Below are 27284 nucleotides of genomic sequence, written 5' to 3'. Positions count from 1 at the left end.
TTTCCAGTCTGTACAAATGTTATCACTTGTGTAATGCAATCATCACACAAAAATAATTATTTTATAACATCCAAAATAAAAAAGTATCCACCTATCAACTCTTATGCCACGTACACACCATCACTTTATGTGATGAAAAAAAATGACGTTTTTAAAAACGTCACTTTAATTGACCGTGTGTGGGGGAAAACGTTGTTTTATGTCTTGTAAAAAACGACCAAAAAAAATTGAAGCATGCTTCAATTTTATGTGTCGTTTTTCAAAAGTGCACTTTTTACTTCACAGAAATTGAGTAGCAAAAAACGTTGTTTTCTAAGACGTTTTTTCATCCACACATGCCCAGAAGCTACTTATGAAGCAAGCTTCAATGGTAAAACGTGGTGGAACGTAACCTCACTTTGCAAGATCATTGTGAGAAAACGATGGTGTGTAGGCAACTTCGTCTTTGAAAATTGAAGTTTCAAAAACATAATTTTTTACTTCACAGAAAGTGTCGTTTTTTTCATCACATAAAGTGATGGTGTGTACGCGGCATTAAACTCTAGAGTAGAGTAACTGCTAAACATATTTGTATTCTTAATTGAACCCATCAAACTAAAGCTTAACCTAAATCATGTCCCTGAATTTGAAACCCCAATGAAATCACAGAAAAATATATTCCTGCAATAAGAATTGTACTAACAATCTTCACCTTCCTATTACAGAAGTTGTCTATATAGGACTGTGCAGCAACGCTGTATCCTGGCATAGGCCAACAAGGCCCACTCCTAGGGCAGCACTTTGCAGGGGGGCAGCACGGAAAGTGTCCCTGCTGGCTTGTGCTACACTGTTAGTGTAACGCAAGCTGCTTCTAATTTTGACTGTCCTATCCTCCTGGACCACAAACCTTCCTCTTTCTGCTACATGTTTTCTGCTGCACCATTGGCATGGTTATATCTTCTTAGTCCTCTTCATAAAATTAGCAGAAATATGTGCTTAAAGCGGAGGTCCACACAAAAATGGAACCTCCGCTTTTCGGAACCCTCCCCCCCTCCGGTGTCACATTTGGCACCTTTCAGGGGGGAGGGGGGTGCAGATACCTGTATAATACAGGTATTTGCACCCACCCCGGGGGTTATGCCACTTCCCCCCCCGCGCTGCCTTCTGGGAAACGCACTGGTCCCAGAAGATAGTGGGGACCAGTGAGGACGTGCAGCGCGACTAGCACATGCGCAGTAGGGAACTGGAAAGTGAAGCCGCAACGCTTCACTTCCTAACTTCCTAATTTCCTCACAAAGGATGGCGACGGGGGCAGCCGAGAGACGAGCGATCCATCGGCTTCGACTGCCGACAGTATTTGTAGCTGCTGGTTTTTAATATTTTTTTTTTTAGGTGGATCTCCACTTTAAAGTAGAACTATAGGCAACACTTTTATTTTTCATTTTGGATAGAGTAAGGGAGGGTTATGGCCCCTGTCAGTTTATTTTTTAACAACCCTGTACCATTGCAGAGATTTCCCTTCACTTCCTGCCCCATAGCCAAACAGGAAGTGAGAGGAAATCTATGCAAATTAAGGGAACCCATTGCCCCCCTAAGGCCCGAAGAACTAGTGTCCCCACTTAAAAATGTCAGGGCGTGTCTTAAACAGAAATGGGTGTGACCTTGACAGGAAGGGGTGGGTCATATTTAAACTAGGGGGTGCACGAGTTTAGTCAGGCCTAGGGCAGCACAAAACCTAAATACACTACTGCTGTGCAGTTTAATTAATAGGCACCAGAAAATAAGCTTTTTGCAGCTTCACTACTATAGAATAAGTGAGGGCATTCTGCATATTCAACATTGTAGGAAAAAATGCATTGAATGTTTTATTACATACTTACAAGCCGAAATAAAGTTTGAAGACTCCATAAAAGATTGTCATGAAAAAAAACAGCTCAAGGCTATGGTAGTGAAGAATTTTAACGAGGTTTGCAATAAACATAATTAAAACTCAACTGTAGCTACTTCCGTACTGATAGTCATAATAGAGCTCTTCCTTCACTTTAGTACTACAGTCCGAAACACATTTAAAAACAAAGGGTCGAATCCAATATGATTATGAAACTAAGCACAAAAGGGTTGTGGATAATGACTAATTGTATTGATGATATACAGTAGCTCACAGAAGTGAGTACACCCCTCATATTTTGGTAAATATTTTATTATATCTTTTCATGTGACAACACTGAAGGAATGACACTTTGCTACAATGTAAAGTAGTGAGTGTACAGCTTGTATAACAGTGTAAATCTGCTGTCCCCTCAAAATAACTCAACACACAGCCATTAATGTCTAAGTGAAAATTTCCAAATTGGGCCCAAATGTCAATATTTTGTGTGGCCACCATTATTTTCCATCACTACCTTAACCCTCATTGACATGGAGTTCACCAGAGCTTCACAGGTTGCCACTGGAGTCCTCTTCCACTCCTCCTTGACAACACCATGGAGCTGGTGGATGTTAGAGACCTTGCGCTCCTCCACCTTCCATTTGAGGATGCCCCAAAAATTCTCAATAGGGTTTAGGTCTGGAGACATGCTTGGCCAGTCCATCGCCTTTACCCTCAGCTTCTTTAGCAAGGCGCCTGTCGTCTTGGAGGTGTGTTTGGGGACGTTATCATGTTGGAATACTGCCCTGTGGCCCAGTCTTCGAAGGGAGGGGACCATGCTCTGCTTCAGTATGTCACAGTACATGTTGTCATTCATGGTTCCCCCAATGAACTGTAGCTTCCCAGTCCTGGCAACACTCATGCAGCCCCAGACCATGACACTCCCACCACCATGCTTGACTGTAGGCAAGACACACTTGTCTTCAGGGGAGAGCTGGCATCCTTAGGCCTGGGGGGGCAAATCCAGTCAAGTGGCCCATAGAGTGTGGAAAAGTGATGGATCGAGGAAAACAGTCTAATATTTTTCATGATCACAAGAGTCCACACAGAGCCTCCCCTTACATCAGAGTCCGCACAGAGGCCCCCCTTACATCAGAGTCCACACAGAGGCCCCCCTTACATCAGAGTCCGCACAGAGGCCCCCCTTACATCAGAGTCCGCACAGAGGCCCCCCTTACATCAGAGTCCGCACAGTGGCCTCCCTTACATCAGAGTCCGCACAGTGGCCCCCCTTACATCAGAGTCCGCACAGTGGCCTCCCTTACATCAGAGTCCACACAGTGGCCCCCCTTACATCAGAGTCCACACAGTGGCCCCCCTTACATCAGAGTCCACACAGTGGCCCCCCTTACATCAGAGTCCGCACAGAGGCCCCCCTTACATCAGAGTCCGCACAGTGGCCCCCCTTACATCAGAGTCCACACAGTGACCCCCTTACATCAGAGTCCACACAGTGACCCCTCTTACATCAGAGTCCACACAGTGGCCCCCCTTACATCAGAGTCCGCACAGAGGCCCCCCTTACATTAGAGTCCGCACAGGGGCCCCCCTTACATCAGAGTCCGCACAGAGGCCCCCCATACATCAGAGTCCACCAGTGGGAGGTGAGCAGCGGCTGTGAACTGTTAACAGAGCTCCAGCAGGCATATTCCTGCTCTGCAAAAACAGCATTTGGTAGTGGCGGCCGGTGACTGTGCATAGTGTCACCAGCCCGGGGGGAGATTTCCACCCTGCCAGCCCTGCTTATCTTTGTACTCCTCACCTGGTTGCCACCACACATGCTTCACACCATCTGACACCAAATACGTTTATCTTGGTCTCATCAGACCACAGGACATGGTTCCAGTAATCCATGTCTATAGTCTGCATGTCTTCAGAAAACTGTTTGTGGGCTTTCTTGTGCATCTTCTTTAGAAGAGGCTTTCTTCTGGGATGACAGCCATGCAGACCAATTTGATGCAGTGTGCAGCGTATGGTCTGAGCACTGACAGGCTGACACACCACCCTTTCAACCTCTGCAGCAATGCTGGCAGCATTCATACGTCTATTTCCCAAAGACGATCTCTGGATATAATGCTGAGTATGTGCACTCAACTTCTTTGGAAGCTGTCCTGTTAAACCACTGTATGATCTTGGCCACTATGCTGCAGCTCAATTTAAGGGTCTTGGCAATCTTCTTATAGCCTATGCCACCTCTATGTAGAGCAACAATTCTTTTTTTCAGATCCTCAAAATTCTTTGCCTTGAGGTGCCATGTTGAACTTCCAGTGACCAGTATGAGAGAGTGAGAGCCATAACACCAAATTTAACACACCTTCTCCCAATTCACACCTAAGACCTTGTAAAACTAACGAGTCACATGATACCAGGGAGGGGAAAAATGCTAATTGTGCCCAATTTGGACATTTTCAGTTAGGGGTGTACTCACTTTTGTTGCCAGCGGTTTAAACATTAATGGCTGTGTATTAGGTTATTTTGAGGGGACAGCAAATTTACACTGTTATAGAATCTGTACAATACCTACTTTACATTGTAGCAAAGAGTCACGTCATGACATACTGTAAATACTCCATATAATGAAAAGCCACTAATGTGGTGCTCAATTTTTATATTGTGCAGTGCATGTGTAAAGTTCGAAAAATGATTGATACCATGCTGATCTTTCTATACTTTTAGGTAGATTCACAAAGAGTTAGGCCGGCTTATTAGTATATAAGCCGACCTAACTCTGAATCTAGATACGCCGTTTCACGAACGTACTTGCGCCCGGCGTATTTAAATACGCTGTTTCCGTAAGGCGTAGGACCGGCGTAACTTTACCCCTCATAAAGCAGGGGTAAGTCATGTTAAGGTATGGACGTCGGAAACGTCGGAACAGCGTCGTGTTTTACGTCGTTTGCGTAAGTGAATGCGGATGGGCGTAGGTTACATTCACGTCGACTAAGCATTCAGCCGGCGTAATTTAGGGAGAAAATTTGACGTGATACTGAGCATGCGCGTGCATGCGCCGTTCGTTAGGCGCGTCATTTACGTGGGGTCACGATGGAAGCGCCATCTAGCGGCCATCAGAAACATTGCAATCTAAGATAGGACAGCGCAAGCCGGCCTATCTTAGCTTTGTTTAAGCGTATCTCTGTTTGAGCATACGCTTAAACAAACGCCGGGGTAGATTCAGAGTTAGGTCGGCTTATCTACTAATAAGCCGGCCTAACTCTTTGTGAATCTACCTAAAAGTATAGAAAGATCAGCATGGTATCAATCATTTTTCGAACTTTACACATGCACTGCACAATATAAACTGTATAGTGACTGTGCAGTTCTGGGCTTGAGGGTTTGCAACTTCAAGTGTCACCATCCCGTCTCCAGCATGCTTGCTAGACAATAAATGTACTTTACAGGTAATGCCACACATTTCTGGTATGCAAGGGATTATAGGCAAGTAACATAAAGATCTATTCTTTCTGTATTCATGCAATTATACCGGAAGTGTTTAAATGTACATGCCTCCGTATATTTCCGTGTCGAATATGCAAATAAGCTAGATACGCCGTTTCACGAACGTACTTGCGCCCGGCGTATTTAAATACGCTGTTTCCGTAAGGCGTAGGACCGGCGTAACTTTACCCCTCATAAAGCAGGGGTAAGTCATGTTAAGGTATGGACGTCGGAAACGTCGGAACAGCGTCGTGTTTTACGTCATTTGCGTAAGTGAATGGGGATGGGCGTAGGTTACGTTCACGTCGACTAAGCATTCAGCCGGCGTAACTTAGGGAGAAAATTTGACGTGATACTGAGCATGCGCGCGCATGCGCCGTTCGTTAGGCGCGTCATTTACGTGGGGTCACGATTTATTTCCATACAACACGCCCCCTACCAGCCTACTTTGAATTAGGCGGGCTTACGCCGGCCCATTTACGCCGTAACTTAGGGCGCAAGTTCTTTGTGAATACGGTACTCGCCTCTCTAAGTTACGGCGGCGTAGCGTATATGAGATGCGCTACGCCCGCCTAAACTTAAGCCATTCTTTCTGAATCTGGCCCCAGGAGTTCTGACTTCATACTAACTTCCCATGTTGCATACTGCTGCATGGTCAGTGACTCAAATAGGTAGATTCACGTAGAAAGGTTTATCTTTAGGACGGCCTAGCCTAGCCTGTTTAGGCTACACCGCCGTAAATTAGTTAGGCTAGTAGTGATTTTCAAACCACTTACCTGCTAATCTACGGCGGCGTAGCCTCAAACGAGCGGGCGTAAGGGCGCCTAATTTAAATGACTTGGAGGGGGGCGTGTTGTATGGAAATGAGGCTTGACCTCACGTTTTTTGATGTTTTTTGACACTGCGCATGCGCCGGGACGACTACATTTCCCAGTGCGCATTGCGGCTAAGTACGCCGTACGTGCCTATTGATTTCGACGTGGACGTAAACTACGTAAATCCCGATTCGCGGACGACTTACGCAAACAACGTTAACATTTCGAATTTTGCGGCGGGAACGGCGGCCATACTTAACATTGGCTAGGCCACTAGAGCATAGCTCTAACTTTAGGCGGCCTATCCCTTACGGAAACGACGTAATTCGACGGCATAAGCCTGGCGTACGTTTGTGAATCGGTGTATCCCCTCATTTACATAATCTACGTCGGCCGCAATGGAAGCGCTATCTAGCGGCCATCAGAAACATTGCAATCTAAGATAGGACGGCGCAAGTCGGCCTATCTTAGCTTTGTTTAAGCGTATCTCTGTTTGAGCATACGCTTAAACAAACGCCGGCGTAGATTCAGAGTTAGGTCGGCTTATCTACTGATAAGCCGGCCTAACTCTTTGTGAATCTACCTAAAAGTAAAGAAAGATCAGCATGGTATCAATCAACAGAAGCTAGCATTTTTTAGGAGGTCAGTAATGGCAACCTACATATTTGTGAAATTAAGGTATAAGAGCGATGCTTCAGAGCCTGGCTTTGCATTCATTTTGCCTGAATGAAGGAGTTCCCTTATTGGATCTGAAACATCACTTGTGTGTGGTCATGAAAAATGCTTAGGATCTTGGTATGCTGATGGTGAACCACATAAGTCCAAATTGATAGAGACAGGACCATATGTTACAGTCATTCCATCACTAAGGGCGTCCTGTTTCTCCAGGACAATGCACAAGCTCATACTGCTCACCGCCCTACGTGCGCATTACAGCAACTCAGCTGGGAGGTATTGCCACATCCCCCTTACAACCCGGACCTCGCTCCAAGTGATTTTCATCAGTTTAGACCCCTAAAAGCTTTCCTCGGAGCTCAGCATTTCAGTGCTGATAACTAAGTAAAGCAGGCTGTCCTAGGATGGTTCAGGCATACTGACAAATTTTTCTATGCAGAAGCTTTCCATTAGCAAGTTTAATGCTTGGATACGTGTATAAATGTAGCAGGAGAGTATGTAAAAAAAAAAAAATGCAGTTTCCACTCCTTGAAATTTGTTTTTTTATTATATAAACTCAAATGTCCTGGTTTGACTTGCGTGCCCCTCGTACATTCTGTTGGCCAGTATTATGGCCATTAGAATGCATTAACTTGGGAATGCACATTAAAGCGGTGGTTCACCCTCAGTGGCACGATTTTACCATCGAGACAGGCATTGTAGCGCGAGCTACAGTATGCCTGTCCCGATTTTTTTACCCCTGTACTCACTGTGTACTCGTACGTTATAGATTTCGGCTCCCGCGGGGAATGGGCGTGCCTATGGAGAGGGAGGATGATTGACGGCCGGCCCTGGCACGTCACTCTCCCCGAAGACAGCCGGAGTAGGTCTCGGCTCTTCACGGCGCCTGCGCACAGGCTATGCGCAGGCGCCGTGAAGAGCCAAGCCTATTTCGGCTATTTCCGGAGAAGCGTGACGCGCCAGAGCCGGCCGTCAATCATCCTCCGTCTCCATAGGCACGCCCATTCCCCGAGGGGAGTCGGTATCTTCGATGTACGAGTACACGGTGAGTACGGGATAAAAAAATCGGGACAGGCATACTGTAGCTCGCGCTACAATGCCTGATTTTATGGTAGAAGAAATTTTTTTTTTTTTTTTTGGGTTTATAGGGTGAACCCCCGCTTTAAAGAGGAAGTAAACTCCTCTATTTTGTTTGTACCTATAGGTAAGCCTATAATAAGACTTACCTGTAAGTACTGTAAATATCTCCTAAACTTGCACCGTTTAGGAGATATTTACAGTATAGTGCGTCGATTACGTAATCGGCACATGCAATCTGAATAATCAGATGCTGTTTCTTCAGGGTCTGTGCCATGACCGAATGCTGGGAGTGATGTCATCGATGCGCCGTCCAATCACAGCACTGCAGACCACAAACCCAGTAGAAACACCGGGGAAGATGTTGGCTGTGTCAGCGGTATGCGATCCCTGTTGTAAGGCTTCATTCTAAGGTAAGTATTTCATAATGAGCTAGTATGCGATGCATAAAAAAAACATGCACGACAAAGGCATAATGAGCTAGTATGCATTGCATACTAGCTCATTATGCCTTTGTCTTGCATGTGTTTTTTTTTTTTTTTCACCTTAAGGAGGTTTTGAGCATTTTTTATGCTCAAGAGCTCCTCTCCAAAATGTACAAGTGATGGCTACCGTATTTATCGGCGTATACCGCGCACTTTTTTGCCCTGAAAATCAGGGCAAAATCGTGGGTGCGCGGTATACGCCGATACCCGCTTTCCCGCGCCGAGTTTGAATACTGCGCCGACATATACCGAGCGCAGTACACTCGGGTATAGTCGGGCAGTCTCGGCTCCTTCCGCGCTCACGTCCTGGACGTACAGGACGTCAGCGCGACAGTTGCCGAGCATTGCCGACAATACACGAGTGTACTGCGCTCTGTATATGTCGGCGCAGTATTCAAACCGGCGCGGGAAACGAGCGGGGAGGACGCAAGGACGCCGCAGAAGGACACCGAACCCGACGAAGAGGACACCCGAAGCCGCAGACGGACGCCGGACCCGACGAAGAGGACACCCGAAGCCGCAGAAGAACGCCGGACCAGACGAAGAGGACACCTGAAGCCGCAGACGGACGCCGGACCCGACGAAGCCGCCGATGGACGCCGCGCAAGACACCAAAACTGTAAGTACAAAAAAAACTTTTCTTCCACAGGATTCGGGGCAACTTTAGGGGTGCGCGGTATACGCGGGAGCGCGCTATACCGCGATAAATACGGTATATACTGTATATATATATAAACTTCTGTAAATGCCTATAGTGTGCATGGACTCATAGGCTAACATGGAGGGGAGTTTACAGGCGAAGACAAAGAAATCTCAAATGCCTGAAGAAGCATTATCTTTGGGCTACAATGTGCATGAGGCTTTAATAAACAAACCAACTGATATTATTATATTATTATCTTTATACAGGATTTATATATCGCTAACAGTTTGCTCAGCACTTTATATTAAAGGGTAAGTTCACATTTTGTTTTCTATATTACAAATACCCTATGTACCAATATAACATTCATGTACTTTTTTTGCAAAAATATCAAAGCTTTCCATTAAATCTATTGTCACTGGGGCAGATTCAGATAGATCATCGGATCTTTAGATCTGCGTAATCTATCTTATTTACGATCCGCCAGCACAAGTTTTTGAGGCAAGTGCTGTATTCATAAAGCACTTGCCTCGAAAGTTGCGCCGGCGGATCTTAAATCCCCCGGCGGAATTCAAATTCCGCGGCTAGGGGGAGTGTAGTATTTAAATCAGGCGCGTCCCCGCGCCGATATAACTGCGCATGCGCCGCCGGCTAGATTTCCCAGCGTGCATTGCTCCAAATGACGTCGCTAGGACGTCATAGGTTTCGGCGTGAACGTAAATTACGTCCATTCGTATTCGCGAACGACTTACGCGAACGACGTAAAAATTCAAAACTCGGCACTTTTCGGCTGATAGTGGGTGCTTTAAACCCCAATAAGGGGTTAACAAGGGGTTGAAAGTGCCCGTGTTGCGGTGCTTCGGAAGTGCTGCTCATTCATTCCAATGGGCAGGGGCAGTGTTGGAGCGTTGTAGTCAGCGCTCCTACCCCGCCCAAAGATGCTGCTTGCAGGACTTTTTTTCCCGTCTCGCAAGCACACCGCCTCAGTGTGAAAGCACTCGGGAGGCATGAGAGGCAGTTTTCAGGCGCTTTACAGGTGCTATTTTTAGTGCTTAACCACTTCAATACAGGGCATTTTCACCCCCTTCCTGACCAGGCTTTTGCCGCGTACACACGATCGGACATTCCGACAACAAAACCATGGATTTTTTTCTGATGGATGTTGGCTCAAACTTGTGTTGCATACACACGGTCACACAAATGTTGTCGGAAATTCCGAACGTCAAGAACGCAGTGACGTACGACACTAAGACGAGCCGAGAAAAATGAAGTTCAATGATTCCGAGCATGCGTCAAATTGATTCCGAGCATGCGTAGAATTTTTGTGCATTGAATTGTGGACACACGGTCAGATTTTCCGACAACAACTTTTGTTGTTGGAAAATTTGAGAACCAGCTCTCAATTTTTTGTTGTCGGAAATTCCGACAGCAAATGTCCGATGGAGCATACACACAGATTTTCCGATAACAAGCTCACATCGAACATTTGTTGTCGGAAATTCCGACCGTGTGTACGCAGCATTTGAATAAGAATTGTGCGGTCATGCGACGTTGTACCCAAACAAAATAAAAAACATTTTTTTTCCAATTAATACAGCTTTCTTTTGGTGGTGTTTGATCACCTCTGTGGTTTTTATTTTTTGCACTATAAACAAAAAAAGACAGACAATTTAGAAAAAAAAAACACAAAATGTATTACTTTTTTGCTATAATAAATATCCCAATTTTTTTAAAAAAAAAAATGTTTTCCTTAGTCTAGGCCAATATGCATTCTTCTAAATATTTTTGGTAAAAAAATAAAAATCGCAATAAGTGTATATTGATTGGATTGCGCAAAAGTTATAGCGTCTACAAAATAGGTTATTGATTTATGGCATTTTTATTATTTTTATTTTTTTACTAGTAATGGCGGCGTTCTGCGATTTTTATCGGGAGTGCCATATTGCGGCGGACATATCGGACACTTTTGACACTATTTTGGGACCATTGCAATTTATACAGCGATCAGTGCTATAAAAATGCACTGATTACTGTATAAATGTCACTGGCAAGGAAAAGGTTAACACTAGGGGGCGATCAAGGGGTTAAATATGTTACCTAGGGAGTGATTTAACTGTAGGGGGAGGGGACTCACAAGGGGAAGAGACCGATCGGTGTTTCTCTGTACTAGGAACACACGGATCGGTCTTCTCTCACCTGACAGGACGTGGATCTGTGTGTTTACACACACAGATCCACGTCCCTGCTCTGTGATGAGCAATCGCCGGTGCCCGGGGGACATCCCGGCCGCTGGGCACGCACATGGGGTCCTGAGTGATGCAGCGAGCGCGTGCACGCCAGCTGCGGTGCGCGCACGCTCTCTACAATTTTCGGGAAGCCGAGGAAGCCATATGACGGCCACCTGGAGGGACAAACGATTCCTGCGGCTGTCATATTACAATGGGGCGGTAGAGAAGTGGTTAAAAATGCCTGAAAACTGCCTCAGTGTGATAGGGGTCTAAAGGATTGGGAGGTGGTGGGGGAAGGGGTTGAATTATTTAGTTCAAGGTCTATGATAAGAATGTTCTATAAATCAGTGAGGATACTAATAAAAGCAATAATAATGATGTTATCAAATGTAATACTTTCACTTTAAAACACATTCACCCCAATCTGTAATATTGCCAACTGGATCTTACATTATTTTATTCAGGTCACGATTAAAATTTTTGCCTCATGCCAAATCTGTCACCAGCAATGAATCACATCACGCAAGAAGTTTGTATATTGATGTTAAGTAGAGGAAGGTGTTTTGGCGCAGATGCTCGTGTTTACTGAATACTATTATTGCATAATGCAGTCCTATTTCTTAGTAACTCTCCTGATTGTGTAATAATAACCACTATGCTACTAACTTGATTATTTTTCACTCAATGGCCTTTTGCAAACAGATATGGTTATATATGCTGCCTATTATTAATGTTTATATGCATTGTGCATTTTACAAGAAGGTGAACAGCCTCGGTTCTCAATGAGGTTGATTTACTAAAACTGGGGAGTGCAAAATCTGGTGCAACTGTGCATGGCAGCCAATCAGCTTCTAACTTCAGCATGTTCAAATTAACAGCTTCAGATCCACGCTATAGCTGAATGATGGCTACAGTGCGAAAAAACTTTGCCCAGGAGGGGGTCAATAGACGACCTCTCGTGCTCGAGTGGCCTGCGCGCCCTCTGCAGGGCACGTGCGGCGCTCTGTGATCAGCGAGTCTATGAGACTCGCTGGATCTCAGATCGAAGTAAGGGGTCGATCATAACCCCTTACCTCGTGATCAGCTGTCAGCCAATGACAGCTGATCATGTAATGTAAACAGAGCAGGTAATCAGCTATTTTTTCTCCGATTACCGGTGGCTGTCAGAGGGACATGGGTCCTGATCAAGGAGAGCAGCCGCAAGCTTATCTGTGCCACCTACCAGTGCCCACCAGTGCCACCTATCAGTGCCCACAGTGCCACCTGTTAGTGCCCACAGTGCCACCTATCAATGTCACCAATCAGTGCCTTATCAACAGTGCTGCCCACCAGTGTCACCTACCAGTGCCCATCAGTGCCACCCATCAGTGCCATCTTATAAGTGGCCATCAGTGCCGCCTTATCTGTGCCCATCGGTACTGTCTTATCTGTCCCCATCAGTGCCTCCTTATCTGTGCCTATCAATGCCACCTTATCTGTGCCTATCAGTGCCCATCAGTGCCGCCTCATCAGCACATATCAATGAATTGAATTGTCATTCAAAGAGTGACAGCACCGAAAGCTGAAAATTGGTCTGGGCAGGAGGGGGGTTTAAGTGCCCAGTAAGCAAGTGGTTACACTTTGACAACAAAAACCTGGAAGTTGTACACCACAAAGAGGTCCCCAAGTATCTTAAAAATAAGTTTCCTTCTGCAACCACATGAAGCAACCCCCCCTTTCCTGGCACTCCTCAGCATAGTGGGGGCATAGTTATGATAAGTGTATTGATGAGGCTCCAGCTGAACTGGGATGCGGCAGGTGTGAAAACAGATTGATGAGACTAAAGCCCAATAAAACGAGCAAGGACGCTACCATGGATATGCATCCGTGGCTAAGGCTGGTACACATGGGCCAAATATCAGCTGGTAATTGGCCTGGATGTACATCAGCCTGGCCAAAAGAGGGCAGACTAACATCCGGCTTCTGTTGAACAGGCATGCTGGAAAATCAGCAGCTGGTCAGCATCTAATCAGCGCTTGCAGCCAATGGCTGCAAGCACTGACCATTGTGTACTAGCAGTCAGCACAGAACACAATTGCTTAGGAGGAAGAGAAAAACCTGACGAGCTTGCAAGGATCTCGCTGTACTAGCTATGCGATATTAGTATAGCGAGATCCTTGCGAGATCCTCAGTTTTTTGTTCAGTCCGCTGGGTTCAATCAGTGTGTACCAGGCTTTAGCCCGGTCAGATCTGAACAGGAAGCCCTGTGACACAGAGGAAACTGTCAGGATCGCTGGATATTTATTCTATAATACCATTTATATATGATTAAACAGCAACAAAATAACAAATAGCATGTAAGGTTGAATGCACATTGGCAGATTTTTGAGTTAACATACACTTTAGTATACCTTGAGCTTTGTAAATAATATCTCTATTTTTATTATAGTGTGATGCTCTAAAAAATAACCTGTAGATAACCAATCACAATTGTGGGCTGTAGGGGTCAGAGTTCTAACAGTTGCCATTGGAGCCTATCACGACTGCCTGATCCCATGGTGATAACAGGTTAAGCAAGATCGAGAAAGAAGAAATACTCCAGAAAAAGGAGTGGAAGTAAATCTTCTAATAGGGACACCTGTATAAGGGAGGAATAGACATACTTTTGGGGGATTTCCTCTCACTTCTTGTTGCGTTCTGGGCAGGGGTCAAGTCCTGGGGAAAAAAGTGTGGGAACTCCCACCCAAAATCCACTCCCCCAGCAAAAAAAAAAAATGATACGCTCATATGCATAATTACTAAACCGCATGTTTTTCTTTAAGCAAGTTCTTTATAAATCTCTCCATAATTCGCGGCAGACCTCCGCAATGTCTCCTGGGAACAATGACAAAAGCTCCCAGGAGACATTGCGGCATCGAGGAAGTGACGGCATACCCGCACACTACCCGATGAATCCATATACACGAAGCGGCCGGTAACATAAAGGATTACTAAGGTTCGAGGAAGTGACTCGAGCTGGGCATCGCCGCTTAGTAAAGGATTGGCTCGGGTGGCTTGGCTGCTCTAGTCCTGCAAAGGGAACTGCGTTCCCACGCGTTCCCGCAGGACTTGAGCCCTGGTTCTGGGACAGGAAATGAAGGAACATCTCCCCAACTAGACATGGGCAGCAAATATACTGATAGGCATTTGGCTTGACATACCGTATTTTTAACAAGTAGGCAGGAGCTGCTAGAAAATATGTTGCATTGCACCTACTTCTAATGCAGCTACCCTGTTGGATCAGTATGCAAGTAAGGGGTTTATAAATGTATCTGCTCTGCCAAAGTGCCCAAATAAAGAGATTACTAGAAAGGAAGTCAGCCCACGTGGCAAAATAACTCTGAAGTGTTTTAAAGTATTTAAAAGTGTACCAATGATTTCACAATAGCAAGAGATTTTTAATATACTGATGCATTTTACAAATGGACTGAGTTTATTCCATTTAGGTTTCGGCTTTTTTTCAACTTTTGTGTCACAGATAAGAAGTTAAAGTAGAACTAAAAGCAAAACTTAAAAAAAAAAGTTTGCATAGAGTAGGGCAGGCCATGAATTTATAGTTGTTTTTTATTCCACAAGCAGGTTGAACCAAAAAATAAATAAAAAAAGATCCAATTCCGCTATCCACACATTTTATGTGGATGGGGAAATCACTCCCACAATATGCTATTGTGCGAGGAGCAGGGCTTTTTTCAGCGGGAACGCAGGGGAACGCAGTTCCGGCACCTCCTGGACTGATTATATGTAATGGCAAGGGGTGCTGGGGTGTGCTGCAGGGTGTTGATGCTCACTGCTGGGGATCTATTTTTGCAGGGGGGGTCTATTGTTGCTGGTGGGGGACCTATTGTTGCTGGGGGGGGGGTCTTATGTTGTTGCTGGGGGTCAGTTGTTGCTGAAAGAGATCTACTGTTGGGGGAGTGGTCCATTGTTAATGGTAGCCAGAGAGTCTATTAATGCTGGCTGTGCGGAGATCTGTTGATGCTGCCGGGAGTCTATTGTTGCTGGGGGGGGGGGATTTTGTTGTGGGTGGTCCATTGTTGTTAGGGGGATCTATTGGTGCTGGCTGCAGGGGTCTATTTTACTGTTTTTCTTGATATCATTACCAAATTCCATATAAATTACTTAGCATCACAAAATGATACTTGGTTCGATATTGTCTAAAAGGGGCGGTACTGGGAGGTGGGTAGGGGTGACGTGGAAAGGGGGAGATCCTGCACCTATTGTCTAAAAAAAAAAGCCCTGGCGAGGAGACTTCCAGTCGGCCCATACATTCAGCTAGTCTCTGCTGAACTGGCAGAATTTTGATTCATGACCCTGATGGGTTTTCCTTCCTCTTTTTTCCCCTGGCATAGTAGCCCATTATGTTGCATGTACCTGCAAACGAAGCCCGCTATGTCCCTGAGGTCCCCTGCTTTGTGACTGGCCAGAGTCACATGACATCACGATCATGCCCTTTCTTCAGTGCGCATGCGCCATTGATGTCGGCGCAGGAGTATATGGTAAATATCTCCTAAACTGTTTAGGCAATATTTCCAGTACCTACAGGTCAGCCTTATTATAGGCTGACCTGTAGGGGAAAATGGTGTGTAAGGGTTTACAACCACTTTAAGGGATAGTTATAACCCCTTGTCAGTTTTATTTTTTATTCTTTTGCCATCTGCGTCACATTTTGGTGGATTTTCCTCCACTTCCTGTCCCAATACAAGCAGTGAGAGTTAATCCCTCCAAAGTGAGGCAATCCCTGGTTGTCACCAGAACTAGTGTCCCGACTTGAAGATTTCCTCTCTATTCCAGAGAAATCTTACAATGTGGACACTAGTTCCAGTGACTCAGGGGACACCCTGGAATTCTCTCAGGCCTCGTCCACACGACTGAGTTTCTCGGCAAAAACCAGCAAGAAACTTGCTGGGAGATATTTTTTTGCCGAGGAAACCTGTCGTGTGTACATTTTCATTGAGGAAACTGTCGAGAAACTCGACAAGCCAAAAAGAGAGCATGTTCTCTATTTCCTTGATGGGAATGGATAAAATTGGCTTGTCGAGTTTCTCGACGGCTTCACAAGGAACTCAACGAGGAAAACGATGTGTTTCGCCTGTCGAGTTCCTCGGTTGTGTGTACGAGGCTTCACTTTGGAGGGATTTCCTCTCACTCCCTGTTTCAGTTATGGGACAGGAAGTGATAGGAAATCTCCCCAGATGGCAAAAAATTACAGGGGTTATAACTTCTCTTAAAAAACGAACAGGGGTTATAATGCTCCATTACTCTAACCAAAATGGAAAAAAAAGTTTTGCCTTTGCCTTTATTTTTACTTTAAATATAGGATGTTGGGCATGCACATGTATCATTGAGATTAGACATGATATTACAGAATTGTGTAAATGTAAATATACAAGACTGAAGGAAGGCAGACAATACAGTACAACTACTGTTATGTCACGTACACATGGCCGTTTTTCATGACGGGAAAATGCAATTTTTTAAATTGGTCATTAAAAACGATCGTGTGTAGGCTCCAGAGCATTTTTCTCAACGAGAAAAATGGCCATTAAAAATGTAGTTCTGTTTTTTTCTCAACGTTTTTCACGTCGTCGTTTTTCTCGTCGTGAAAAATGGTCGTGTGTAGGCTTTAATGACGGTGAAAAAAAGTGCATGCTCAGAACCAAGTTATGAGAAGGGAAATTTGCATAATCAGCCCAAAGGGTGGCGCCATTCGAGTGGAACTTCCCCTTTATAGTGCCGTTGTACGTGTTGTACGTCACCACGCTTCGCTCAAGCTTTTTTTTTTCACGATCGTGTGTATGCAAGGCAGGCTTAACAAGAATCACAAAATAAAAAAAAACGTTGTTTGTTCCATGACATTAAAAACGGTCGTGTACGCAGCATTAGAAGAACCTTCAGTGGCTGTAGGGCTGGCTATATACATTACCTGATAAAACGATTGTAAAGTACATTCAGGCATGGTAACAAATCATTCTGCATGTTGTCATTGAGCATTATTGCACAGAGATTACCCAACATTCTGAGAATTTTCTTTTCCAAGGTACTATGCAGCAGCCAGTTTATAAAGCTCATGGCAGGTCCTGACAGCACGAGTCAAAAGGACAAAAAATGATTTCACCCACTGACGTTCTTTGGGAGACCTCAGCCCACCTTTGGCAAACCCAACACAACCAAAGTATTATCAGCCATATCAACCTGAACTGACCTCCACAGAAATCTGCCGTGATGTATAATAGTAATGTAAGTTTCAGATGTTTGCACTCATACAGCACTATCAGTATAGGTAGGTCATAGGCTGTGTCCACATGGACATTTTTGTTGAGAGCTTTCTAGGTAAATGCAAACATTGAAGGGCGTGAAAAATTGTATCTGTTTTTATGTTTCTTCAAGCCGAGTCATCTGGCATCAGAAAATACATCGGCCTGGACATACCAATCGCAGATACATGGACTAAAGGGCCAATGTACATGCATTTTAACTGGATCTATAAAGCTGGTGTAAAAATAATAAGGCATAAACATATCAAAGAGGTCCTGTTTAAACTTAATTTATAGAAAAGGGAATCAGTGTACTAGACAGCGATACGACTGACTTCCTGCATTGTTGTCCCATTGAAAACAACCAGTAAAACTAGGAACAAAATGATAAATGATATATATGAGTCTGTCATCATCATCAAAGCAGAACTATACTTACCTCCCCTCCAGTAATGTGATGTCCATAAGCTCCCTTGTCGCCATTTTCGAACAGTCCTATTACGCATTTGGGATCTTTGGTGTCCTTAAAGCGGAGGTTTCGCCGTTTTTTTTCTTTAAAAGCCAGCAGGTACAAATATTGAAGCTGCTGACTTTAAAAAAATGGACACTTACCTGTCCCGCGCGCCGGCGATGTCAGCAGACGAGGCTGAGCAATCGATCGGTCTTTGGCTGCATCCGCCACCATCCTGGGTAAGGGAATCGAGGCTTCACTGCCCGGTTCCCTACTGTGCATGTGTGAGTATTACGGCGCGCCGTCACTGGTCCCCACTCTCTGCTGGAAACAGTGTTTCCCAGAAGACAGCGGGGGGGGGGGGGGGGGGCGGGACGTAAAGGGGCCGGACTCCCGTGGGAGTCACAACCAGGAAGTGGTGCAAATACCTGTCTTAGACAGGTATCTGCACCCCCTTCCCCCTGAAAGGTGCCAAATATGACACCGGAGGGGGGAGGGTTCCAAAAAGCAGAGGTTCACTTTTTGTGTAAACCTCCGCTTTAACTTGCTGTGTTGGGATGACGTAACTACTGTGCATGCGCAGGAGTTCATTTGTCTTGGCGCATGCCAAAAATGTACACATGTGCAATGTAGCGTACATTATCAAGAAGGTCGCAGGCAGGTAAGATTCCTTTATTCAAGAAGAGACCTAGTATGTTTATTCTGCAATTAAAAGCTTTCCTGGTTGTTCTTTTTTTAAATTTGTATTTAAAGTTCTACATTAAGACATTTGTTTTTTATATTTCTGACTCTCTATGAACAATAGTTTTATCATTTGTTGATCCCGCTAGCGGATCCCTTATTTTTCCACTTCTTGTAACAGGCCAAACTGTCCAGTAAAGTTAGCCGTTACTGTTGTTTGGACAAACCATAATACGCAGATGGCGTGGATCAGCTTTTTTTCAGGTGTTTTAAGTACACTCGACTGGTTTTCATGACGAGAAAACTGCCATTTTTTATATTGGTCGTGAAAACCGGTCGTGTGTAAGTTCCCTAGCAGTTTTCTCGATGAAAAAACTGCCCGCAAAAAAATGGAAACCATTTTTTCTCGTTGTTTTTCCCGTTGTGTTCTTGTCGTTAAAAACTGTCGCGTGTATTCTTTTCCGAGGGGGAAAAAAAACGCACATGATCAGAATCAAGTATGAGACGGGAGTGCTCGTTCTGGTAATACTAGCGTTTGTAATGGAGATAGCACATTTGGCACGCTGTAACAGACTGAAAAGCACAAGGCTGAAAAGCGCGAATCGTCTCTCACCAAACTTTTACTAACACGAGGATCAGCAAAAGCAGCCCAAAGAGTGGCGCCATTTGAAAGGAACTTCCCCTTTATAGTCCCGTCATAGTCCCGTCATACGCGCTGTACGCCACCGCGCTTTGGTCGGACGTTTCTTTGCATTCACGTGTGTGTATGAAAGTCAGGCTGGAGAGGAATCACGTCGGGAAAAACAACGGCTTTTTGCACGTCAGGAAAAACGTCAGGATAATACTCACCTCTGTGGTCACACGGTATCACTGTGATGTTGCAGCCGTCCCCTGCTGACTGTAATTCCAAGAAAGGAGTGATCAAATGACCGCTGATCGCTCCGTTCTTGGTCTACTCTGAGCAGATAGCGATGACTGTCAACGCCAAATTAGCATTTCTGTTTATGACACTCCAGACAGAGTTGGAAATATTTGGTTTGTTCTCTGTTGTCAGTGCTGAGATATATCAGTGCCACTAGACTAGCATGCAGTATGCACTTAGAAAAGTATGTATATGCTGGGTGAAAGGGGAACCTTCAAGGATTGTGTTGATTGTGAATGATAAGGGTTTTTCATGCACGGCATGGTTCTCCCTAACGATGTAGGCATCTTTAGCATCATATCAGACTTAGGCTGCATTCACACCTGAGCGTCGGTCGTTCGGCGTTTTTTTCTGCGTTTTTTTCCAGCGTTTTGTCGCGCGTATTCATGCTTATTTGCGCGTTTGCATACAGCGTCGTCCGACGTTTTTGTACTTCGTCGTTTTTTATTTTAGCCAATAGGAAAAATTATCATCTTTTCATCACTTGTTGCTATGTTGGTAGATTTTTTTAATCTTCTGCATGGGCGACAAGTTCTATTGATTAAAGCGACGAAACGCCCGTAGCAAACGCCCGTTGTCGCGCAAGTCGCTTGAATCGAGCGTTTCCATTACTTTCTATGGGAAATGAAAACGCTCAAATACGCCCAAACCGCCCGATACGCGTGACAAAAAAGGGTCCGGAACTTTTTTTGGCTACAGGCGATGGGCGTCAGGCGCATCAGCGTTCAGATGTGAACCATCCCCATAGACTTTCATGTATTTTGGTCCCTCTGGCGTTTGTGAGCGTCGCGCTACAGGCGACAAAACGCCTAGGTGTGAATGGGCTCTAAGTCTGGGTTTACAAGCATGCAACAGGCATATTTGGGGAATTCTCTGATGAAATATTCCCTACTTTAGGAAAAAAACTGCCTAAAATCGGTCACAAATAATTTACTGTATGCTAATTAGAATAGAAAATCAAAAGTGAGATGTAGAGAACAATTTGGCATGTGTTTGTAAGTGCAAAACCCTACTGAGGAACCGTACACCTTGCCGAACCATCTGCAATTAAAAGTGGTGAGCAATCTGCCCATCTATGGGCAACCATTAGCTCTCATTGATGCTACAATTACTAGCGATGTTTTGACAGTACATGACGGAGACATACTTGGCTCCGAGACATACTTGGCTAAACCGAGGTAACAAAGAAAGGTGAAAATAGCATCTTACCTTAATGTTGCTGAAGATTCCCTTGCAACAGCCTGTCAGAGTTCTGCTCTGGGACTTGTTATCTCCCAGTTTCATTCCCATTTTCAAGCAGATTGTACTGGAGAGATGTGTACAACAGTCCAGGACCAGTTAGTAGACTTATCTAAGGAGACAGAACTGGACAGAGCAGTCTCTCTCTATGTATGGCAGTCTCTCTCTATGTATGGCAGTCTCTGGAAAGGCTCCGGCAATCTCTCATCTGCATTCTCCAGCACAAGCAGTCTACTTGTCTCTCTCTCTCTCTCAGCTCAGGTGTCTGCAGAGGTTTAAGTTAAAGGGGAGGATTTATAACTTTTCCTCTATGACAGATTCTTTCTCCCTCCCTCCGCCTACTTTTCAAACAATTGGGACAAGAGCAGGAGCACACAGTGTAATGAAAACAGTCAATGACTTGGGAAATGTATGAGTAAAGCCAGGGAGCAAACTACAAAGTCCTGTAAATGTGAAACAAGTCTCCGCAGTGAATCAGACACCTTTGGCTTATTGGAAAAAGGAAATAACTTTGTTATTTAAAGGAAAGAGAAAGAGAGAGAAAAAAAAGAAGAGCATTCATATAGCATTACATACATTTATAGTGCTATTGCTAGCAGAACATACTGTAGGCATATCTATCTATATGTATATAAATATATAGATATAGATACCATAGAAGAGCCTTTCTCAACCTCTTTAACATGAGAGAACCAATAACTTTCTCATCTCAGAGAACTCCTGTTTATACTTACAATGTCTACAACTCATGGTACATTAGTGTGATGGTCATTGGGAAGAATGCTCCTTACACTAGTGGTCAGTGGGAAGAATGCGCCTTACACTAGTGGTCATTGGAAAGAATGCTCCTTACACTAGTGGTCATTGGAAAGAATGCGCCTTACACTAGTGGTCATTGGAAAGAATGCTCCTTACACTAGTGGTCAGTGGGAAGAATGCTCCTTACACTAGTGGTCATTGGGAAGAATGCTCCTTACACTAGTGGTCATTGGAAAGAATGCTCCTTACACTAGTGGTCATTGGAAAGAATGTTCCTTACACTAGTGGTCATTGCGAAGAATGCTCCTTACACTAGTGGTCAGTGGGAAGAATGCTCCTTACATTAGTGGTCATTGGGAAGAATGCTCCTTACACCAGTGGTCAGTGGGAAGAATGCTCCTTACACTAGTGGTCATTGCGAAGAATGCTCCTTACACTAGTGGTCAGTGGGAAGAATGCTCCTTACATTAGTGGTCATTGGGAAGAATGCTCCTTACACCAGTGGTCAGTGGGAAGAATGCTCCTTACACTAGTGGTCATTGGGAAGAATGCTCCTTACACTAGTGGTCATTGGAAAGAATGCTCCTTACACTAGTGGTCATTGGAAAGAATGCTCCTTACACTAGTGGTCATTGGAAAGAATGCTCCTTACACTAGTGGTCATTGGGGAAAATGCTCCTTACACTAGTGGTCATTGGGAAGAATGCTCCTTACACTAGTGGTCATTGGGAAGAATGCTCCTTACACTAGTGGTCAGTGGGAAGCATGCTCCTTACACTAGTGGTCATTGGAAAGAATGCTCCTTACACTAGTGGTCATTGGGGAAAATGCTCCTTACACTAGTGGTCATTGGGAAGAATGCTCCTTACACTAGTGGTCATTGGGAAGAATGCTCCTTACACTAGTGGTCATTGGAAAGAATGCTCCTTACACTAGTGGTCAGTGGGAAGAATGCTCCTTACACCAGTGGTCAGTGGGAAGAATGCTCCTTACACTAGTGGTCATTGAGAAGAATGCTCCTTACACTAGTGGTCATTGGAAAGAATGCTCCTTACACTAGTGGTCAGTGGGAAGAATGCTCCTTACACTAGTGGTCATTGGAAAGAATGCTCCTTACACTAGTGGTTAGTGGGAAGAATGCTCCTTACACTAGTGGTCATTGGAAAGAATGCTCCTTACACTAGTGGTCAGTGGGAAGAATGCTCCTTACACCAGTGGTCAGTGGGAAGAATGCTCCTTACACTAGTGGTCATTGGAAAGAATGCTCCTTACACTAGTGGTCATTGGAAAGAATGCTCCTTACACTAGTGGCCATTGGGAAGAATGCTCCTTACACTAGTGGTCATTGGAAAGAATGCTCCTTACACTAGTGGTCATTGGAAAGAATGCTCCTTACACTAGTGGTCATTGGAAAGAATGCTCCTTACACTAGTGGTCATTGGGGAAAATGCTCCTTACACTAGTGGTCATTGGGAAGAATGCTCCTTACACTAGTGGTCATTGGGAAGAATGCTCCTTACACTAGTGGTCAGTGGGAAGCATGCTCCTTACACTAGTGGTCATTGGAAAGAATGCTCCTTACACTAGTGGTCATTGGGGAAAATGCTCCTTACACTAGTGGTCATTGGGAAGAATGCTCCTTACACTAGTGGTCATTGGGAAGAATGCTCCTTACATTAGTGGTCATTGGAAAGAATGCTCCTTACACTAGTGGTCAGTGGGAAGAATGCTCCTTACACCAGTGGTCAGTGGGAAGAATGCTCCTTACACTAGTGGTCATTGAGAAGAATGCTCCTTACACTAGTGGTCATTGGAAAGAATGCTCCTTACACTAGTGGTCAGTGGGAAGAATGCTCCTTACCCTAGTGGTCATTGGAAAGAATGCTCCTTACACTAGTGGTTAGTGGGAAGAATGCTCCTTACACTAGTGGTCATTGGAAAGAATGCTCCTTACACTAGTGGTCAGTGGGAAGAATGCTCCTTACACCAGTGGTCAGTGGGAAGAATGCTCCTTACACTAGTGGTCATTGGAAAGAATGCTCCTTACACTAGTGGTCATTGGAAAGAATGCTCCTTACACTAGTGGTCATTGGGAAGAATGCTCCTTACATTAGTGGTCATTGGGAAGAATGCTCCTTACACTAGTGGTCAGTAGGAAGAATGCTCCTTACATTAGTGGTCATTGGGAAGAATGCTCCTTACACTTGTGGTCATTGGGAAGAATGCTCCTTACACTAGTGGTCATTGGAAAGAATGCTCCTTACACTAGTGGTCATTGGGAAGAATGCTCCTTACACTAGTGGTCATTGGGAAGAATGCTCCTTACACTAGTGGTCATTGGGAAGAATGCTCCTTACACTAGTGGTCATTGGGAAGAATGCTCCTTACACTAGTGGTCATTGGGAAGTGGGAAGAATGCTCCTTACACTTGTGGTCATTGGGAAGAATTACCTCTTATAGATAGCTAAAAAATATCATTTGTGTCAGTTGTATTTATCTAAGTGGCAGAAATTGATCATTGCTCAGGAATCTCTGGAGGAACCCTTAGGAATCTCTGGAGGAACCCTGAGGAATCTCTGGAGGAACCCTAGAGTTTTACTGAACCATGGTTGAGAAAGGCTGCTGTAGAGCATTAGATACAGCTTGATACAAGAACATGGGATAGATTACCTACAGCTGGTACACTCATAATCTGGAGCAGCTGTGCATGGTAGCCAATCTTCTTCTTACCTCAGCTTGTTCAATTAAGCTTTGGCATTAAAACCTGGAAATGTATTGGTTTCTATGCAGAAGTGAGCCTGATTTTGCACTCTCCAACCTTAGCAAATAAAACCCCATGGTTTTAACAGAGGAGGTGTGGGTATGCGGAGAGCACTGTGCTGGACATATGGGCACCATTAAAGAAATGGTCAGGGATTGGACTCTGCCCCTACCCTCCCACAACTTGAATATCCATTTAGACGGAGTAGCCCTTTAAGCACTTTAACGGTATGTGTACTTTTTGAGTTTACCAAAGACCCCCGCCACCCCTAGAATTTTTTTTTTAAATAGATTTTAACTGAATACTGCCATTAAATAATTTACAGCATACTAGGAGGTTGATTTAATAAAGGTAAGTATACTGTGCACTGCAAGTGCAGCTGCTCTAGATATAAGGGGAAGCTCTGAAATTAGGGAAGGCTCTGGTAAATTCTATCATCCAATCATGTGCTAGCAAAAATGCTTTTTTTTATCTTCCTTGCATGTTTCCCTTAGATCTAGAGCAACTGTGCTTGCAGTGCACGGACTATTTACTTTTAGTAAATCAAATATTTGGTAATAGGCATAGGGAGAGGGCTGCAGTAAAAACAGCTGTGGATTGCAGTGGCAGCCTGTAATGCTGGGTGCAGGGGCAGTGGACAAATGGCAGTGCTGCCTCAATGTACGAAGTATTACAGAAATTATAAACACTGGCTGTATTGCCTTCCATCCTCTGAGAAACAATTCACCAGGCGGCAAACAATCCATCTGCCACCACCCACGGTCAGTTGGGTCACAGGTACACTGCCCCCCACACTTACCCCATCTAAGTCCCCCAAGTTCTTCTGGAAGCAGGCGGCGTCTCCTCTTCCTGATGCTTCACGGCGTCTCCTCCCTCCTCCTCTTCGGCGGCCAATAGGATCGCTTCTCCTCTCGGTCAATTGGGTGACGGGTCTTAGGACCCGCTTCCTGAATGGCCGAGAGGAGAATCAGGAAGACAATAGTGAATAATAATTCACTATTGTCACACAACTTTACTGGGCTCAGGGTGCAGTTTTCTGCACCCCGAGCCCACCCTTTTCGAAGCCTATTAGGCCCCTTTCACACTGAGGAGTTTTTCAGGCAGTACAGTGCTAATTACACGGCTTCCCCGTGCTTCACTGTGGCGGCGCATCGATCGTGTCATCCCTTTATAGAGGAGACACAATCGATGACATCAGACCTACAGCCACACCCCCCTACAGTTTTAAACACACACAAGGTGAAGCCTAACACGTTCAGCGCCCCCTGTGGTTAACTCCCAAACTGCAACTGTCATTTTCACAATAAAGAATGCAATTTAAATGCATTTTTTGCTGTGAAAATGACAATGGTCCCAAAAATGCCATAATGTCGCAGTCACGAAAAAAATCGCTGATCGCCGCCATTAGTAGTAAAAAAAAAAAATTTATAAAAATGCAAAAAAACTATCCCCTATTTTGTAAACGCTATAAATTTTGCGCAAACCAATCGATAAACGCTTATTGAGATTTTTTTTACCAAAAATAGGTAGAAGAATACGTATCGGCCTAAACTGAGGAAAAAAATTGTTTTTATATATGTTTTTGGGGGATATTTATTACAGCAAAAAGTAAAAAATATTGAATTTTTTTCAAAATTGTCGCTCTATTTTTGTTTATAGCGCAAAAAATTAAAACCGCAGAAGTGATCAAATACCACCAAAAGAAAGCTCTATTTGTGGGGAAAAAAGGACGCCAATTTTGTTTGGGAGCCACGTCGCACGACCGCGCAATTGTCTGTTAAAGCGACGCAAAAAGTGCCGAATCGCAAAACCTGGCCTGGGCATTTAGCTGCCTAAAGGTCCGGGGCTTAAGTGGTTAAAATGGCATACCCCTCTTATGATTTAAATATAGATAGATAGATAGATAGATAGATAGATAGATAGATAGATAGATAGATAGATAGATAGAGTGAGAGGGAGGGAGATTAAAATATGTGTACATTTTTTTTCTAAAATGTATTTTTCTTTTACAAATGAACACTTATTACGATATCCATGACAGCATCCTGAGCGTTTTATAAGGAAGCCAGCAATATCTTCCTTTGTCACAGTCTATGTTGATTTACTGGTAAAATGTTGCTGCTTGGACTATTTTCAGCACAGTTCTTCTGAAGAAGAGACGTCACAGAAAGTAGATCTTGTATAATCACCATTAGTTGGCTGCAAGTGGGAAATGCAACGTTTTCGTATGCAGTATTTCTTATTTACCGGATTAAAAGAAAAAGAAAATATTTTTTAATGTTTCTGTTTTATTTAAAATGGAACACAAAAATATATAATAATAAAACGATAGATTTTCTTTAATGCTGAACTCCAGGATAAGCAAATACTGTGTAAATACAAGAGCCATGTGTATTCCTACTTGAATCTCGGTATACTTTGTGTATTTCTTCCAGTAATCCAGTGTGAAACGTTACCTCTGTTCAGAGCTTCCTGTAATACAGACCAGTCACTGCTGCTCTCTCTTCTTGTGCTGGATGACTGGTCTTGTCTCCGCCCCCTCCTGTAGTTTTCTTTAGGCAGTCTGTAGTGGGTGGAGCCTGTTGGGTCCCTCCTACAGTTTTACACTTCTGATGTCACTGCTGCGAGCACAAGATTATAGGTAGATTGGCAAATGCATTTGATGTACACAAAGTGGATGTGTATCGTTTGTGGTTATTGAGAAGTATATTTAAATGAAAGTTTGTGTGACTGTATTTTAGCTTTAAAGACCTTTCTTCGGCTGTATAGAAAACACGCACTTGCATTCCCCATGGCTGTTTTGAAATCTGACTCCAGACAGGTATATTAAAGTCTGGCATGTAAGAGTGATAATTAATGTTGTTATAGTACCTTAAAGGCAGATGGTGAGTGCTTCATTTTGACTCCACGTATTACTAAAGCTGAACTCTGGGTG

At 44.3% G+C, this 27284-nt stretch overlaps 1 protein-coding gene across 1 annotated transcript in view; it reads right to left on the bottom strand.

Moving 5' to 3' along the window:
• The window catches only part of SLCO2A1 (solute carrier organic anion transporter family member 2A1), a 98231-nt gene extending 77103 nt beyond the window's left edge, over window positions 1-21128 (bottom strand). Inside the window, exon 1 of the mRNA XM_040348748.1 lies at window positions 20800-21128. Coding sequence (XP_040204682.1) covers window positions 20800-20880 — 81 coding nt within the window. The 5' untranslated portion in view covers window positions 20881-21128. The remainder of the gene's footprint in view (window positions 1-20799) is intronic.
• Between the last annotated feature and the right edge of the window lie 6156 nt (window positions 21129-27284).

The sequence above is a fragment of the Rana temporaria genome, chromosome 4 (genome assembly GCF_905171775.1).
Source record: "Rana temporaria chromosome 4, aRanTem1.1, whole genome shotgun sequence".
In the NCBI taxonomy this organism is placed as follows: domain Eukaryota; kingdom Metazoa; phylum Chordata; class Amphibia; order Anura; family Ranidae; genus Rana; species Rana temporaria.
The sequence above is the reverse complement of the archived record's forward strand: the minus strand, read 5'-3'. Positions and strand labels throughout refer to the sequence as shown.